A 14,296-nucleotide genomic window follows, 5' to 3' on the forward strand; every position below is an offset into this window, starting at 1 on the left:
ATTTCTCGTTCTTCTATCTTTTCTAATCGCCATAAAAATGGGCAATTGACTCTTTCATATAACTGAATGTTGACATTAGTTCTACAACCTTCTTACATCTTAATCTTTTTAATGAACAAAAGTGTTACATATGTATATAACACTTTACACGTATTTCACTTCTTATCAAACACGTAATAATGAGTTAAATTTTTCATTATCAATCGCTCAAAAATTGTTCATATCCAAATTGCAAGGTAAATTGGACAGCTTAAAACAAATAAGTTACCTCAGTCTATTCTCCCTTTCGTGCACTGAAACTCCCGGTTCCCTATCCTATAAGCAACTATAATTAAAAGTTGTCTTCCTTGTTCGATTCTTGAAAACTAACTAAACGCGTATAAGCTCGCTATAAAAAGTACGCTGACGGACAGTAATATAATGGCACGTTAGAAACAGTGGAAACGTCTTCATTAAAGATGTAATCACCCAAGGATGTACCTACACTACTCGGGACGATGCCGAGTTTAAGGTAATGAATCAATTAGAATGTAACTTGTCGGTTAAATGACACACGCTATGACGTTTAGTCCCACCACAGCATGTATATTTCAATCCAATGAAGTAAACGGAAGCTGAAAATGAAAAATAGGGGGAAACGACTACTCTATAATGATGGTTTTTAAAAATGTAATTTCCTGCATCGTCGCAGCGCGGTAACATCGATAATGACGATAATTACATGGGGGGTGAATTCCAAGAGGGAACTATCCCATTTAAGGCAGCGTAAACATTTCGTTTACCTACGGTTCTTAGTAGCATCTAATGCTTCGAACGATACACTTACTTCAAAGATAATCTTTATTTTCATATTCTCATGTTCGATACTACATTTGATTTGAAATAACTTCTTCTTTTGATGAATTGAAATATACTGTAAAAAAATTTTGCTGGTCATATTGCGAAGACTGATAGTATAAGACCTAATTGTTCGAAGGTACTTGATCGTTCGATCTTTCCTAACGCGAAGTTTAAGTGAGACAAATCATACCGCAAATATTGAAAATGCACGTACTACGATGGACATTCAAACTTTTCATCGCCAGCGGATATTTTCTACCGCCCACGTTGAAGTCTCCGACGAAACGCTTTCTGTATAATTTATATACGGTTTTCATGACGATGTACTTGTGGAGCTACTCCCTCACGCTAATCATGGACATTTTCTACAACGTGGAAACGCAGGACGATTTGAGTGAGAATTTTAGCGTAACTGTCACGGTACTTATCACGAGTTGCAAATTTGTCAGCTTAGTCTTAGGGCGAAAAACTATCATAAATATATTGGGTCTACTGAAGAAGAAGCCCTTTGTGCCGGAGAACAATGAGGAAGTAGAAATTTACGCGAAATACGACAATCTAATTGAGTAAGTTCTTTCTGTTCGCTATAATATGTATAGTTGTAAGGAAATTATTTAAAATATTATTTTTTCCTTTTTTTTTTTAGGAAAATCGCAATGTTTTATACTATTCAAAACGCATTCTGCGTGCTTTCTTTAATAGTAGCGACATTGATGACTGATTTCAAATTAAAAAAATTAGCGTTTCGCGCCTGGTTACCTTTCGATTTCACTTCCTCGTGGTTTACTTTTTCTATGACATTCATTTACCAGTTCGTCGGTTCAATGGTCATCTCCGCCGGTATCAGTATTTTCGACACGTTGTTCGCCGGCCTGTTGCTTCAAATCTGTTGTCAATTCGAGATACTGGTGAATCGCCTGCACAATATCGGAGGAGATGAAATTCTATCGTTAAAACACTGCGTTCGGCACCATAATGCAATATACAGGTTTGTTTCCTTCGTGCTTTTATTTAGACAAAGTAACGAACTAGCGATGATAATCGAAGATCACAGGAAAACGAAAATAAATTGTATTTTTATTAGTTTCTTATTTTACGACTAAAATTTTTATGCTAAAACGGGCAATATTTTCGAAATTATGAAGAGAATTGAAAAATTTCTAGCAAATAGCATCAAAACCTCATAAAACGATACTTTTGCTAATGCAGGATTATTTGAACGCTGACAGTGCTCTTCTGTCAAGAAACGGGGAATATGATTTCTCACTTTCTTTCTCTGTGATCTCCGATTAAAGAAAGTAATTAAGTAATATTTGTTTCAATAATTGCAGATTCGCCGAAATGGTAAATAATTTGTTTAGCAAAATGATGTGCGTGCAATTTATGGTAAGCGCAGCCGCCATATGCTTCAATGTTTATCGAGTAACAGAATCAAACGCTGGTTCGCAATTAATAGGCTCGGTACTGTTTATTTTTTCCGCCTTACTTCAAACGTTTTACTTTTGTTGGTTCGGAGATGTAGCGAAATTAAAGGTAGGTACATATGTGGCTGTAATATGAGTTTCTCGTAAACCAAAAACCTGTCGACTTTTTATTTCTGCAGAGCCTCGATATTCCTAATATGATATATCATAGCGATTGGACAAATTTGAGCAACGACGCCAAGAAGATGCTTGTGGTAATCATGGCACGTTCATTGACGCCTGTTGAGATTACAAGCGCCTATATTTTACCAATGAACTTGGAATCTTTCAAGGGTGTCAGTATCTATGTAAAAATACATTATAGCAGTGAGTGGAAAATTAGATTAATGCGAATACTCAATAAACTGAGTAATTCGCAGTGTGAAACAGATCTGAGCCTAAAATACTAGGCGTAGCTATTGTATTATATTTATTTATATCATTTTCGTTGAATCCGAAAGATCTTACCTTTTGAAATAGATGGCCATTGCTTGGAAATTTGTTAACAGCAATACAAATTTTACCCACGTGTTGAATTTATACCTGAAATAAATGGAAAATGATACAAGCTTGAAAAATATTACAAAGAATTCTGACGTGTTTAGATTAATATGGCTCGTTGCAATAAATTAATCATATAAACTGACGTTCTTAAAAAGATATAGTTCAGAAAATTGTCGCTTTCCATGTTTCGTATTTTCCAATTTTTATTCTTTGAAATAGTAGATACGTAGGGAGAAGTACTGCAACGATTCGTGACAGTAATCTTAAGTTAAACGCCGAATGCAAGATAATACAAACTGCAAGCGTTTTCGAATGAATGTTACGTACTTTTTTTCAAAAACAAACTTATCTCGACACTTATTAAAATTATGTTTTATCAAATGCTCCGTTTGTCGTAGTTGATAAAAACCACTTACTCGACGTATAACATGCTGCTACAGAGTAAGTCATCGCAGTAGAACACATGCGGAGAATAAGTTGTCTTAGTTCCTTCGCCACGTAATGGAAGAATTACAATAGAGGAAAATGAAAACGAATCATTGAAACAACGATATAAATTACATAGTATGCAAGAATAATACATTTCTAACACTTAAGTAAGAACCAGGTTTCGACAGTGAATCTTCGCGAACTTCCGCACTATTTTACTAAGAATTTTCAACGATTTCGAAGTAGATTCGATTCGACGAACAACAACTGGAAATATTACAGACTCTGTATTTGAATTTCTCAATCGAGTTATTCCGATATCGAAGACTTCTGCTGGGCGTATGATTTGAGTCGACAAAGCAATACAGAGAAATAAGAATCATGTTCGTCTAAACCGAGAATAATACGAAATGTCGAACACTCGCATGCGATCTATTACAAATGCTTTCATTTATCACACACATTAATAAAGCTTATTGTTAGATGGAAATAACTGAATTATGGCGTTATTAAAACTACATGCATTTTTTTCCTTGCCCTCCTGTTCGTAATAAAAATAAAAATGAAGCTACGCTTGGAACGACTGATCACCGTCCACGGTATGAAGAAAACTAGTAAATTTATAAATCGGAAAAAGAGAACGAAATCACTGCGACGTTTTCAGAGGTACTGTAGCATATTTTTCATCGTTGTATTATTAACAAATCTGATGATATATAACACATTATTCTCCCGAAACCACAGGATATATTTACAATCAACGATAACAGGTTCTATCAACGGGATACAGGAGCTTGTCAATATTCTGGGATAGTCAATGATATTGGAAACGCTTAGAATTTTACCGTATAGACCGTTCCTTCGTTATTTATAGAATTTGAGTTTTCACATATTAACAAGAACTATTTCATTTTAATTTAATAATCTAAATAGCTTATTTTTTCTTTTCTAACGAAATAATTGGTATGTACGATCTCCACGTTTCATCCAAATTCTCGTTTAAAATAAATAAATTCGAGATAATGTAAAATCAAACTGGACACGCAACAAATTTTACGTCACTTTTAGCCGATAAATTCCCATGAAAATAATTGTGCGCGTGCTATAATGGTCACGTATTCTTCTTTCAATCACCGGTTGCTTACCATCGAAATCGTGAACATCAACGATCACAAAATCTTTGTACAACTTACACGCGTTGTTCGTGTGGCTTTTAATATTGGTATTTTAATATTAATATAAAATATTGTCTCTCGTGTGTACTCAGATTGTAGATATAATTATAAACGTGGAACATCAGGACCAACTCAATGACGAAGTTAAATTTGGAGTTTCATTAACGAAATAAAACGAGACTCAGATAAGTATAGAAATTTTTGATAAAACGTTTCGTGTAATATCTTTTCATTGCAGAGCCTTGACATACCTGCCATGATATTTGATAATTGGACGAAAAAAAAGAAGATTCTCTTAGTGATCATGACACGCACAACGCATTCCATCGAATCTACCAGTAGCTACCTGATAACATTGAATCTCGGCTTTTCCGTGACGGTTGATATTAAATTTATAAAACAAGGAACATAGCAAATAATACGTAAGGTAATTGCATATGCAAATTAAAATAATATAGTTCGTAAATTCTACAGAAGACATCCGACTTTACGGTAAAATATCCTAAAATAAATGTAAAAGTGCATGCTTTCTTATTACAGCTAACGAAAACTTCGTACTCATTGTTTAATATGTTGCAAGGAACTGAATGATGACACGAAGTGGAATAACTGTGAATCTTGATGTTATTTCTTTCGATTCTTCGAAAGGACTAAGTTCTACAAATGTACCGATACAAGTGGACTATATAGCAATAAACATTACACACTGCTAAAGATACCCAGAAATACTTGCCTGATCGTAGAGGTAAATATGTTAGACGTTTTTCCTTTCTCATCTGTTGAAAAAGCACACGTGTACGGTACCCCACTTTTCACTAAAAATGCTTTTAATTTATGGATAATATTCTCTGTTCCTTCCGTATTAAAAAACTCTATCGATGATGAATATTTGCATTATACCAGCTTCTAACGGAAGACAATATGAAGGGGTGCATAAAAAAGTACGTACGGATATGAAAGGTTGATTCATTATTCTTTTAACGATCAAACATATTATTACAATAATGATACGCATGAGCGAAGGGTAAGTTACAGTTAGAAAATAAGTCATACCGAGAAAGTAAGAGGGATATTGATATTTTACTACCGTCAGTGACTCTCGAACTTTGAACGAAAGTTGCTCGAGGGTGTTGTACAAGTGTTTCTCTTTCTACATTTTCGATAATTATTTCATGCTCGCCATTGGCGTCACTCTGGTAAAGTAAGAATCAATTAAATAGAAAAAGTGCCTGATAATAGAAAATTTTCAATTGGAAGATGCATATACTACGATGGACATTTTTGTTGTTCACATTGTGCGGCTGTTACCCGCCTCTTTCGTGGAAGACACCTCTGCAAAAATTTCTGTATGAAATTTATACAGTATTCTCATTCCTGGTTCTCAATAGTTTCTTGCTTTTTCAAATATTAGATATGATATGCAACGTAGAAAACACAGATGATTTCAGCGATAATTTCTCCGTGACAGTGGTGGTGTTTGTCACGTGTATCAAGCTTTTCACTATACTGGTATATCGAGCAAAATTCCTACATTTGTGCAATACGCTTCAAAGGGAGCCATTTTTACCAATGAACGAAGAAGAGTTCGAAATTCTGTTGAAATTCGAGAAAATTACCGAGTAAGTAATTTGCTCTTTCATTTCTATAATATATGTCTACATACATATATATACGATAAATAAATTTTTCATATTGACGGTAAATTGTTTTAGTAATATAATAATTATATATTTAACTACAAACATGGAACGTACATTTTACGATGACATATAATAAAGTAATAGAAGAGAAGTAAAATATAAAGTGCCTACGTTAAGCAAGATCGTAGTCTAAATTAATTGACAAGTTCTCATCGACGAAAAGTATTATTCTCTTTTATATTTCTCTTCCAGTTGGAACACACTTGGTTACATGACCCTGCTCGTGATTTCTGATTTCTTTATACTCGTAGTGTCGCTTCTAGCAAATTTCAAGAACCGAAAACTAGCGTTTCGAACGTGGATACCATACGAATACTCGTCGTTATCTACATATCTGCTTACTTTCCTTTATCAGTCGTTATTCACGACGATATGCACCTTTGGATGCGTCGCTAGCGACTCTCTGTACAGTGGCCTGTTGATACATATTAACTGCCAATTCGAAATACTAGAGCATCGTCTGAAGAACATCGAATCGAACCAGAATTATTCAGTGAAGCTGTGTGTTCATCATCACGATCATATCTACAAGTCAGTTTGCCGATTTATTTCTCTTTTGATAGCTTCACAGAGGAATTAATATATATAACTTCTTCACTGTAACATTTTCTTATTTATGAGCTTACAGATTTGGCGAAATGGTGAACGAGGAATTTAAAATGATCATGCTCTTTCAATTCTGTACAAGCCTGTCTACGATCTGTTTCAATTTCTATCGAATAACACAAATCGAAATGGATTCGAGATTCGTAGGAACGCTTCTCTACATGGCCTGCTCGTTGATGCAGATATTTTACTACTGCTGGTTCAGCAATGAAGTCAAACTCAAGGTTCGCTATTACCACGAAAAATAGAATAAAACCTTAAGGTCGGGTTTCCTGCATGCATTAGACGTAAACGTTTGGATATGACTTTCTTTTAAGTGAATAGCGTTCACATAGAGACTTCACATTTCCTGTCAGTCAAAAATGCTCGTATTATAATTAGACTACGGATATTTATGCAATTATGGGAAATTTAAAGGTCCATCAATGCATAGAAAGCGCTTAACGTGAAAAGAAATAGGCAAATATATAAAAATATTGTAATATTACAATTTTTCGTAGGCGAAACAACTGTGTTGAAGCTCTACTTCTCCAATTGTATGCACAAGAATATGAATTTACATAAATATCCGCAGTCCATTGACAGGAAATCCCACCTTCTGGAAATTTTACAACTAATTGAGTAAAATGATATAATTGTCCGTGTAGAGTTTGGAACTTTCTGATATGATATTCAGAACTGACTGGACATCGTTAAATAACAACGTTAAGAAAGCTTTTTTGATGTTAATGAAGCGTGCTATGAGGCCGATCGAATTTACCAGCATTTACGTCATCTCCGTCAATCTTGAGTCCTTCATGACAGTCAGTATCGTCTAAACCTTTCTTCTTTTACATTTTTCGATAGAAAATTGCTAGAAACATTTATGTTGTAGCTTCTGAAGACTTCTTACTCAGCGTTCAATGTTTTCCAACAGAGCCGGGAATCATGAAAATGCGGGAATTCTCTTAATTTAGAACCGTCTGCCTTCGATACTTCCGAATAGAATAATAATTGCCCACTTAGAAAAAGGAAGAGAAAAAAGCAAATCGAACACAACACGCGAAACGTGCAACAGAGTATCTAGAGTGCATTCCAATAAATTATTTGAAACATGAATACCATGCGTTTGATTAACGTGCCTGTATCACTTTCTCTTTTGACTCTCATTTTTCGTCAATGAAACTATTCACAATGAGTAAACCGCAACCTTCTGTTCCTTACGACCGATGAAAGTAGACTGATGGTGCTTCGTGTTCTAAAGTTTATTTTTTATTAATTTTCGTTGAGGGGAGACAGATAATAGCCGATGAATCATTATCTATTTCCAGGACAATTTCGACCCTTTCTTCGTTTCTCGACTCCGTACTTTGCCCCCGATCGACTAGTTGGAACATTGTGGCTTCCCGGAAACGACAGGAGATGCCTATAATAAATAAATACTTTTTAGCCAATTATATAGACTGTCATCAGTTATAGAACTATAGAGAAACTTTACTCTTAATCGCGATTCTATCTAAGTGAAAGCCCCAACTGGGAAATATCTCATTGATTTTTCTGTAATCGCATAACCATAGGGGATGTATGTAATGTAATAATAATAAAGATGTCTTGGTCGACAAAAAAAGATCGGTGGAAAAGAAGACAGGTAATAGAGTCGCGCATTTGATGGAAGCTCTTTCATTCTGTAACAGTCAAGCAGCTTTGATAAAAATTTGTAACTGACATAATCAAGCTTGTTAAGTATAATTAAAAGTAGGATATTCGCACAATTAGATTTTTGTACGCTTCGATCAAATTCTTCCAGGCAAAAATATAGGAAAATAAAATCATAACGATATTCTTTTCTTTTTTTGACGAAATATTCATCTTTTAAAAAGAAATTTTTAAACAAGATTTTTTGTATATATCACCGACTAGTTTTTAGTCGATGATTTTCTAAGAAAATATAGGCAGAGGTAACTAAGAAACAAAACGATGCACAGACTTCCTCTGTCGTTTGCTTTGCTCACTTACTGCGGTTACTGGAGACCAGCTAAATGGCCACACACTTCGCTCAAGTATCGTCTGTACAACGTTTACTCGGTGTTCATGATATTGCTACTATACTTCTTCACGTTCTGCTCTTGCGTGGATTCGTTTACTAGCAAAAACCTGGAGGCTATGACCGACAAATTTTCTCTCTGCGTCTCTGTGGTAGGAGTCTGCCTTAAAGTAGCCAATCTCTTTGTCCGGCGAGGAAAAATTATAAATGTGATGAATATGTTGTTGAATGAAAATTGTATTGCGAGAGACGATCAGGAAGAACGCATCCAACGAAAGAACGATGATTATGCCAGGTTTTCTTTTTTACAATATTCCGTCGTGGACTACACTTACGCGGCTCACGATCATCTTGCCATGAATTACTGCTTACAAGTTTGTTACAGAAAACTGGCGATATACTGCGAGATCCTGAACGAATCGGCAGTGTTCTTTGCGACCGTGGGACAATACAAAAAACTCATAAGTGTGAGAGAGTTACCAGTGTCCGACTGGATGCCGTACGATTTATCCTCGCAAAAAGTGTACACGATATCCCTAGTGTATCAAACAGTTGGTTTGTTGATCTGTGCAAATACCAGCGTGGCCAACGAAACACTGATCGCAGGATTGATGATACAAGTCGGCACGCAATTTGAGATATTTTGTCATCGAGCTAGAAATCTATCATTCTCATTGACGTCAGCGAGAAGGAACACTATGTCTAACGAAGAATTTAAGATAAGATGCAATAAGATTATTGGGAACTTAATTAGACATCACTACGAAATTTACGAGTACAAATAGATGTGCATTTTTCGTGATCATAAATTCTGAAATTCTTAGTACCGAATTTTCTAATTTTTTATTTGATTGCAGATTTGCTAAAACAGTGAACAGTGTGTTTCAGTACATGATTTTCTTACAATTTTGCATAAGTTCGATAGTACTATGTCTGAGTGTTTATCAGTTTTCCAAGGTAGATCCGTTCAGTATGAACTTCTTATGGAGCGGCTTCTATTTGTGCTGTATGCTTATGCAGGTGTATTTATACTGTTGGTTTGGGAACGAAGTGACGTTGAAGGTTGGCACTGCTTTTCGTTTCTATTTGATCGCTACATGTATCTTCGAGTGCAATAGCACGGAGTAGCAGAAACGACGATTTTATTTGAGATTTTTACTCTGTGTCTAATGATAATATTATGGTACGGTGATTAATTAATGTCGCGAGAAGGACAAGAACAGAGTGATTTTTTCTCATTTTTTGCGCTCTCGTGTAGAATGAATTTAATATTACAAATAAAATTTTTGATCCTCCAAGTTATCGGTATTATAATAAAAAACTAAGCACGATTCGTAGTAAAACAAATAACGTTGTATATGTAAATTTTACTAATTAAAAGACAACTGATTATTCCATGTGGTATAAAATTGTAGAATTATAAAAAAGTACTTTGTGACCTGTGACTTGTAACTTACTAACTTATTAATATTAGTAGCTAATATATCATTATGCAAGATGAATTTGATCTCAAATTGTGATACATGTTTTCATTTACGTACGATCGACGTAATTTTTAGAGCAACAAAGTTCGCGATGCTATTTATGATATGGATTGGACCATGCTACCTACTGACGTAATGAAAAGTTTATTACTGATCCTGATTAGAACTGATAGACCTGTTAAAATGACAAGCGGTCACGTTGTTGTTTTATCTTCGCAATCTTTCGTGTCAGTTAGTACAATTTCAATGCTTTTAACCAGTAAATTATAAATCATTATTGCGATTCTAACAACTTCGTACTTTATTATAGATCATGAAGATGACTTACTCTTCGTACAATCTTCTGTCAAACTCTACGAGTAAATAAGAATTTTCGTTGTTACTGTGATTCAATTTTTACTGACTGTTTAATTATCGTAAATTGTCTACAATTATTGTAAAAGTGTGTGTCCTTTTTACCGTTGTGCACGGTCATACAACACTCTCACTAATGTACTCGTGACGATCATGGCTGAGAAATAAAAATGCAGAATTTAATCAACAAATTAACGTACCTCCTATATCGCGAATTGTGGAATATACAAATAAAATGTTTGAAATTTTATCTTCAAAGCTATGTAAACCACACAATTTAAAAACGCATCTGTACACCTGACGGTCCTACTGCAACTTTTTGAAAGCTTTCTGCTACTCTAGTGATGCTTGGTTCCCTTATTCGAGGTAGACGTTATAAATACCGAATTCACGTTGCAACGAACTAAATGGTGGCATGAAATAGAAGTGCAGTGGATCTTGAGACTATTTGTATCGATGCTTCCGGTGGATATCGTTCTGCAAATGTACCGATGCATGTAGAGAACGTGACAATAAACTTTACACCATGAAATGCCAACTCATAAATACTTGCCTGATCGCAGAAGAAAATATGTTGGACGTTTATCCCTTGTGATATGTTGAAGAAGCACACGTGGACGATATTTCATTTTCAACTAAAAATTCTTCCGTCCAATTCGTGGATAATATTCTTCGCTCGTTCTATTTTACGAAACATTATCGAAGGTAAATATTTACGCTATAGTAGCTCACAACAAAGGAAAATATGAAGAGGGGTATGAAAAAAATATGTATGTGTACGAAGGGTTGGTTCATTATTCTTTAAACGGTAGATACGCATCCAATGTCATCGTGTCACACACTACTATTATAGTAATGATACGTATCAGCGAAGTATTGCAGTAGAAAGTAAGTCTGTTGAAGGCAGTAAGACGGAATTGATTTTACAGTCGTCAGTTACATTTCTAACTTCGAACAAGAGCTGCTCGAGAGTGGCGTATAACCCACTTCTTTCTACATTTTCGATAATTTCTCTGCATACTTACTTTCACTGTTACTATAACAAAATAAGGATCGGTTAAACAAAGGAAGTGCGTGATAATAAAAAGTTTGGACATCAAGCATGCATATACTACGATGGACATTCTTATTGTTCACATTGTGCGGCTGTTTTCCACCGGCTTCGTGGAAAACACCCTGCAAAAAATTTTTGTACAAGATTTATACGGTATTCTCGCTCCTGGTCTTGAATACTTTCTTTCTTTGTTTAATAATGGATATGATATACAATGTAGAAAACATAGACGACTTCAGTGACAATTTTCACGTGACAGTGGGATCGTTCCTCATAAGCATCAAAGTCTCCGTTATACTGATATATCGTGAAAGCTTCGTACGTTTGCGCGACACTCTACAGAAAGAGCCACTTTTGCCAATGAACCAACAAGAATTCGAAATTTTGTTGAGATTCAACAAAATTACCGAGTAAGTTTGTTTTTCGCTCCTTTGGTGAAATAAAAACTTTCTATCATGTATACATATATGATTAGATGACCTTGTAGCAACACATGAGCTAGAAGACAATTTCAATCATGTTGTTGTTTTGCCTCGGAGTATCAATATCGATTGGATACACACAATATAATAATAAATAAACTCCGGGCAAAACAATGTCGCCGTTACGTGCAACCATTGAACAAAAACGATATTGAATTTTCCGACTCTCTCCCGACTAGTATAAATAAACAGACGCGATCGAGAGGATTGCAGTATCTACGAGTATCTACGAATATCTACGAGTATCTACGAGTATCTATCGAGTATTTATCAGCGATCTAATCAGCGATCTAATCAGCGAATATTTTAGCGATTATACACTGTCTAAGCGAATTTGTTAGTACGAGCGTCTTAACGACATTATCTGTATTTATTTATTTATTAATTATTTTAAGTATACTTGACGATTTCAACAACGAGTTACTTCGTTGTTCTAACAACCATTATTTACAATCCTCTACAACCTAAACGAATACACAAATGCATCTGCAATAAGTCGCCTAATAATATTGTCTAATACAATAAATCGCCCAATAATATTGCCTAATACAACAAATAATTTTCGATGTTAAGGTTAAATTGTGTTAGTAGTATATTTACCTACAAAAATATAGATAGTTGCATTAAACAAGAATTTGCTCTAAATTGATCGACAATGCTTCTTCGACTGAAAGCATTTTTCTATTTTCTTTTTCTCTTCTAGCTGGAACACATTTGTTTATATGACGATACTCATGACTAGTAATTTTTATCTATTTATGGAATCGCTTCTGACGTATAAGAAAAGACAACTAACGTATCGAACATGGGTACCATACGACTATTCGTCTACACCTGCATTTCTGCTTACTTTGCTTTATCAATCGTTATTCACGACGATATGCTCCTTTGGATGCATCGCTACTGATTCACTGTACAGTGGCCTGTTGATACATATTAACTGCCAATTCGAAATATTAGAGCATCGTCTGAAGAACATCGAATCGAACCAGAATTATTCAGTGAAGCTGTGTGTTCGTCATCACGATCACATATACAAGTCAGTTTGCTGATTTATTTCTCTTTTGATAACTTTACAGAAATAAAATATATAACTTTTTCACTGTAACATTTTCTTATTTACGAGCTTACAGATTTGGCGAAATGGTGAACGAGGAATTTAGGGCGATCATGTTTTTCCAATTCTATACAAGTCTGTGTATGATCTGTTTCAACATTTATCAAATAACACAAATCGAGATTGATTCGAACATTATAGGCAGGATTCTCTTTATGAACTATTCGTTGATGCAGATATTTTACTACTGTTGGTTCGGGAATGAAGTCAAGCTTAAGGTTCAACATTACGACGAAGAATGTAATAAAACCTTAAGGTTGGATTTCCTGTATACATTTGGATATGATTTTCTTTTCAGTGAATAGCGTTCACATAGACACTTCACATTTCCTGTCAGCCTAAAATGCTCGTATCATAATTAGACTACGGATATTTATGCAATTATGAGAAATTTAAAGGTCCATCAATGCATAGAAAGCGCTTAACGTGAAAAGAAATAGGCAAATATATAAAAATATTGTAATATTACAATTTTTCGTAAGTGAAACAACTGTGCTGAAGCTCTACTTCTCCAATTGTATGCACAAGAATATAAATTTACATAAATATCCGCAGTCCATTGACAGGAAATCCCACCTTCTGGAAATTTTACAACTAATTGAGTAAAATGATATAATTTTCTGTGCAGAGTTTGGAACTTTCTGATGTAATATTCAGAAGCGACTGGACATCGTTAAATAACAACGTTAAGAGAGCTTTTTTGATGTTAATGAGGCGCGCTATGAGACCGATCGAATTTACCAGCATTTACGTCATCTCCGTCAATCTTGAGTCCTTCATGACAGTCAGTATAGTCTAAACCTTTTTTTCTTTATATTTTTAGGTAGAAAATTATGGGAAACATTTATGTTGTAGCTACTGAAGACTTCTTACTCCGTGTTCAATGTGTTCCAACAGAGCCGGGAATCGTGAAAACAAAGGATAATTTCTTAACATAGAACCGTCTTTCTTCGATTCTTCCGAATAGAGTAATAACTGTTCACTTAGAGAAAGGAAAAGAAAAAAACAAATCTTTCAAAACACTGGAAACTTGCACTAGAGCATCCGAAGTGCATTCCAATAAAT

At 34.8% G+C, this 14,296-nt stretch overlaps 4 protein-coding genes across 4 annotated transcripts; all 4 read left to right on the top strand.

Annotated features, from left to right (window-relative positions):
- Positions 1-1,194: 1,194 nt before the first annotated feature.
- LOC117231734 (odorant receptor 33a-like) lies at positions 1,195-2,827 on the top strand. Its single transcript, XM_033490437.1, has 4 exons — positions 1,195-1,406; positions 1,487-1,828; positions 2,172-2,319; positions 2,402-2,827. The coding sequence occupies exons 1-4, from the start codon at positions 1,195-1,197 to the stop codon at positions 2,711-2,713; spliced, it is 1,014 nt and encodes a 337-aa protein (XP_033346328.1). The 3' UTR covers positions 2,714-2,827.
- A 2,634-nt stretch (positions 2,828-5,461) lies between these two features.
- Positions 5,462-7,804, top strand: LOC117231624 (odorant receptor 94b-like). The gene is made up of 5 exons (XM_033490227.1): positions 5,462-6,030; positions 6,304-6,642; positions 6,740-6,941; positions 7,365-7,520; positions 7,592-7,804. Exons 1-5 carry the CDS (start codon positions 5,669-5,671, stop codon positions 7,646-7,648), a joined length of 1,116 nt encoding a protein of 371 aa, XP_033346118.1. The 5' UTR covers positions 5,462-5,668; the 3' UTR covers positions 7,649-7,804.
- An 869-nt stretch (positions 7,805-8,673) lies between these two features.
- On the top strand, positions 8,674-10,710 carry LOC117231629 (odorant receptor Or1-like). The gene is made up of 3 exons (XM_033490233.1): positions 8,674-9,515; positions 9,598-9,802; positions 10,300-10,710. Exons 1-3 carry the CDS (start codon positions 8,674-8,676, stop codon positions 10,492-10,494), a joined length of 1,242 nt encoding a protein of 413 aa, XP_033346124.1. The 3' UTR covers positions 10,495-10,710.
- Positions 10,711-11,566: 856 nt separating this feature from the next.
- LOC117231625 (odorant receptor Or1-like) lies at positions 11,567-14,296 on the top strand. The gene is made up of 5 exons (XM_033490229.1): positions 11,567-12,042; positions 12,818-13,153; positions 13,248-13,449; positions 13,860-14,015; positions 14,087-14,296. Exons 1-5 carry the CDS (start codon positions 11,681-11,683, stop codon positions 14,141-14,143), a joined length of 1,113 nt encoding a protein of 370 aa, XP_033346120.1. The 5' UTR covers positions 11,567-11,680; the 3' UTR covers positions 14,144-14,296.

Source organism: Bombus vosnesenskii, unplaced genomic scaffold (assembly GCF_011952255.1).
Source record: "Bombus vosnesenskii isolate JDL3184/JDL3185 unplaced genomic scaffold, Bvos_JDL3184-5_v1.1 scf7180000013273, whole genome shotgun sequence".
In the NCBI taxonomy this organism is placed as follows: Eukaryota; Metazoa; Arthropoda; class Insecta; order Hymenoptera; family Apidae; genus Bombus; species Bombus vosnesenskii.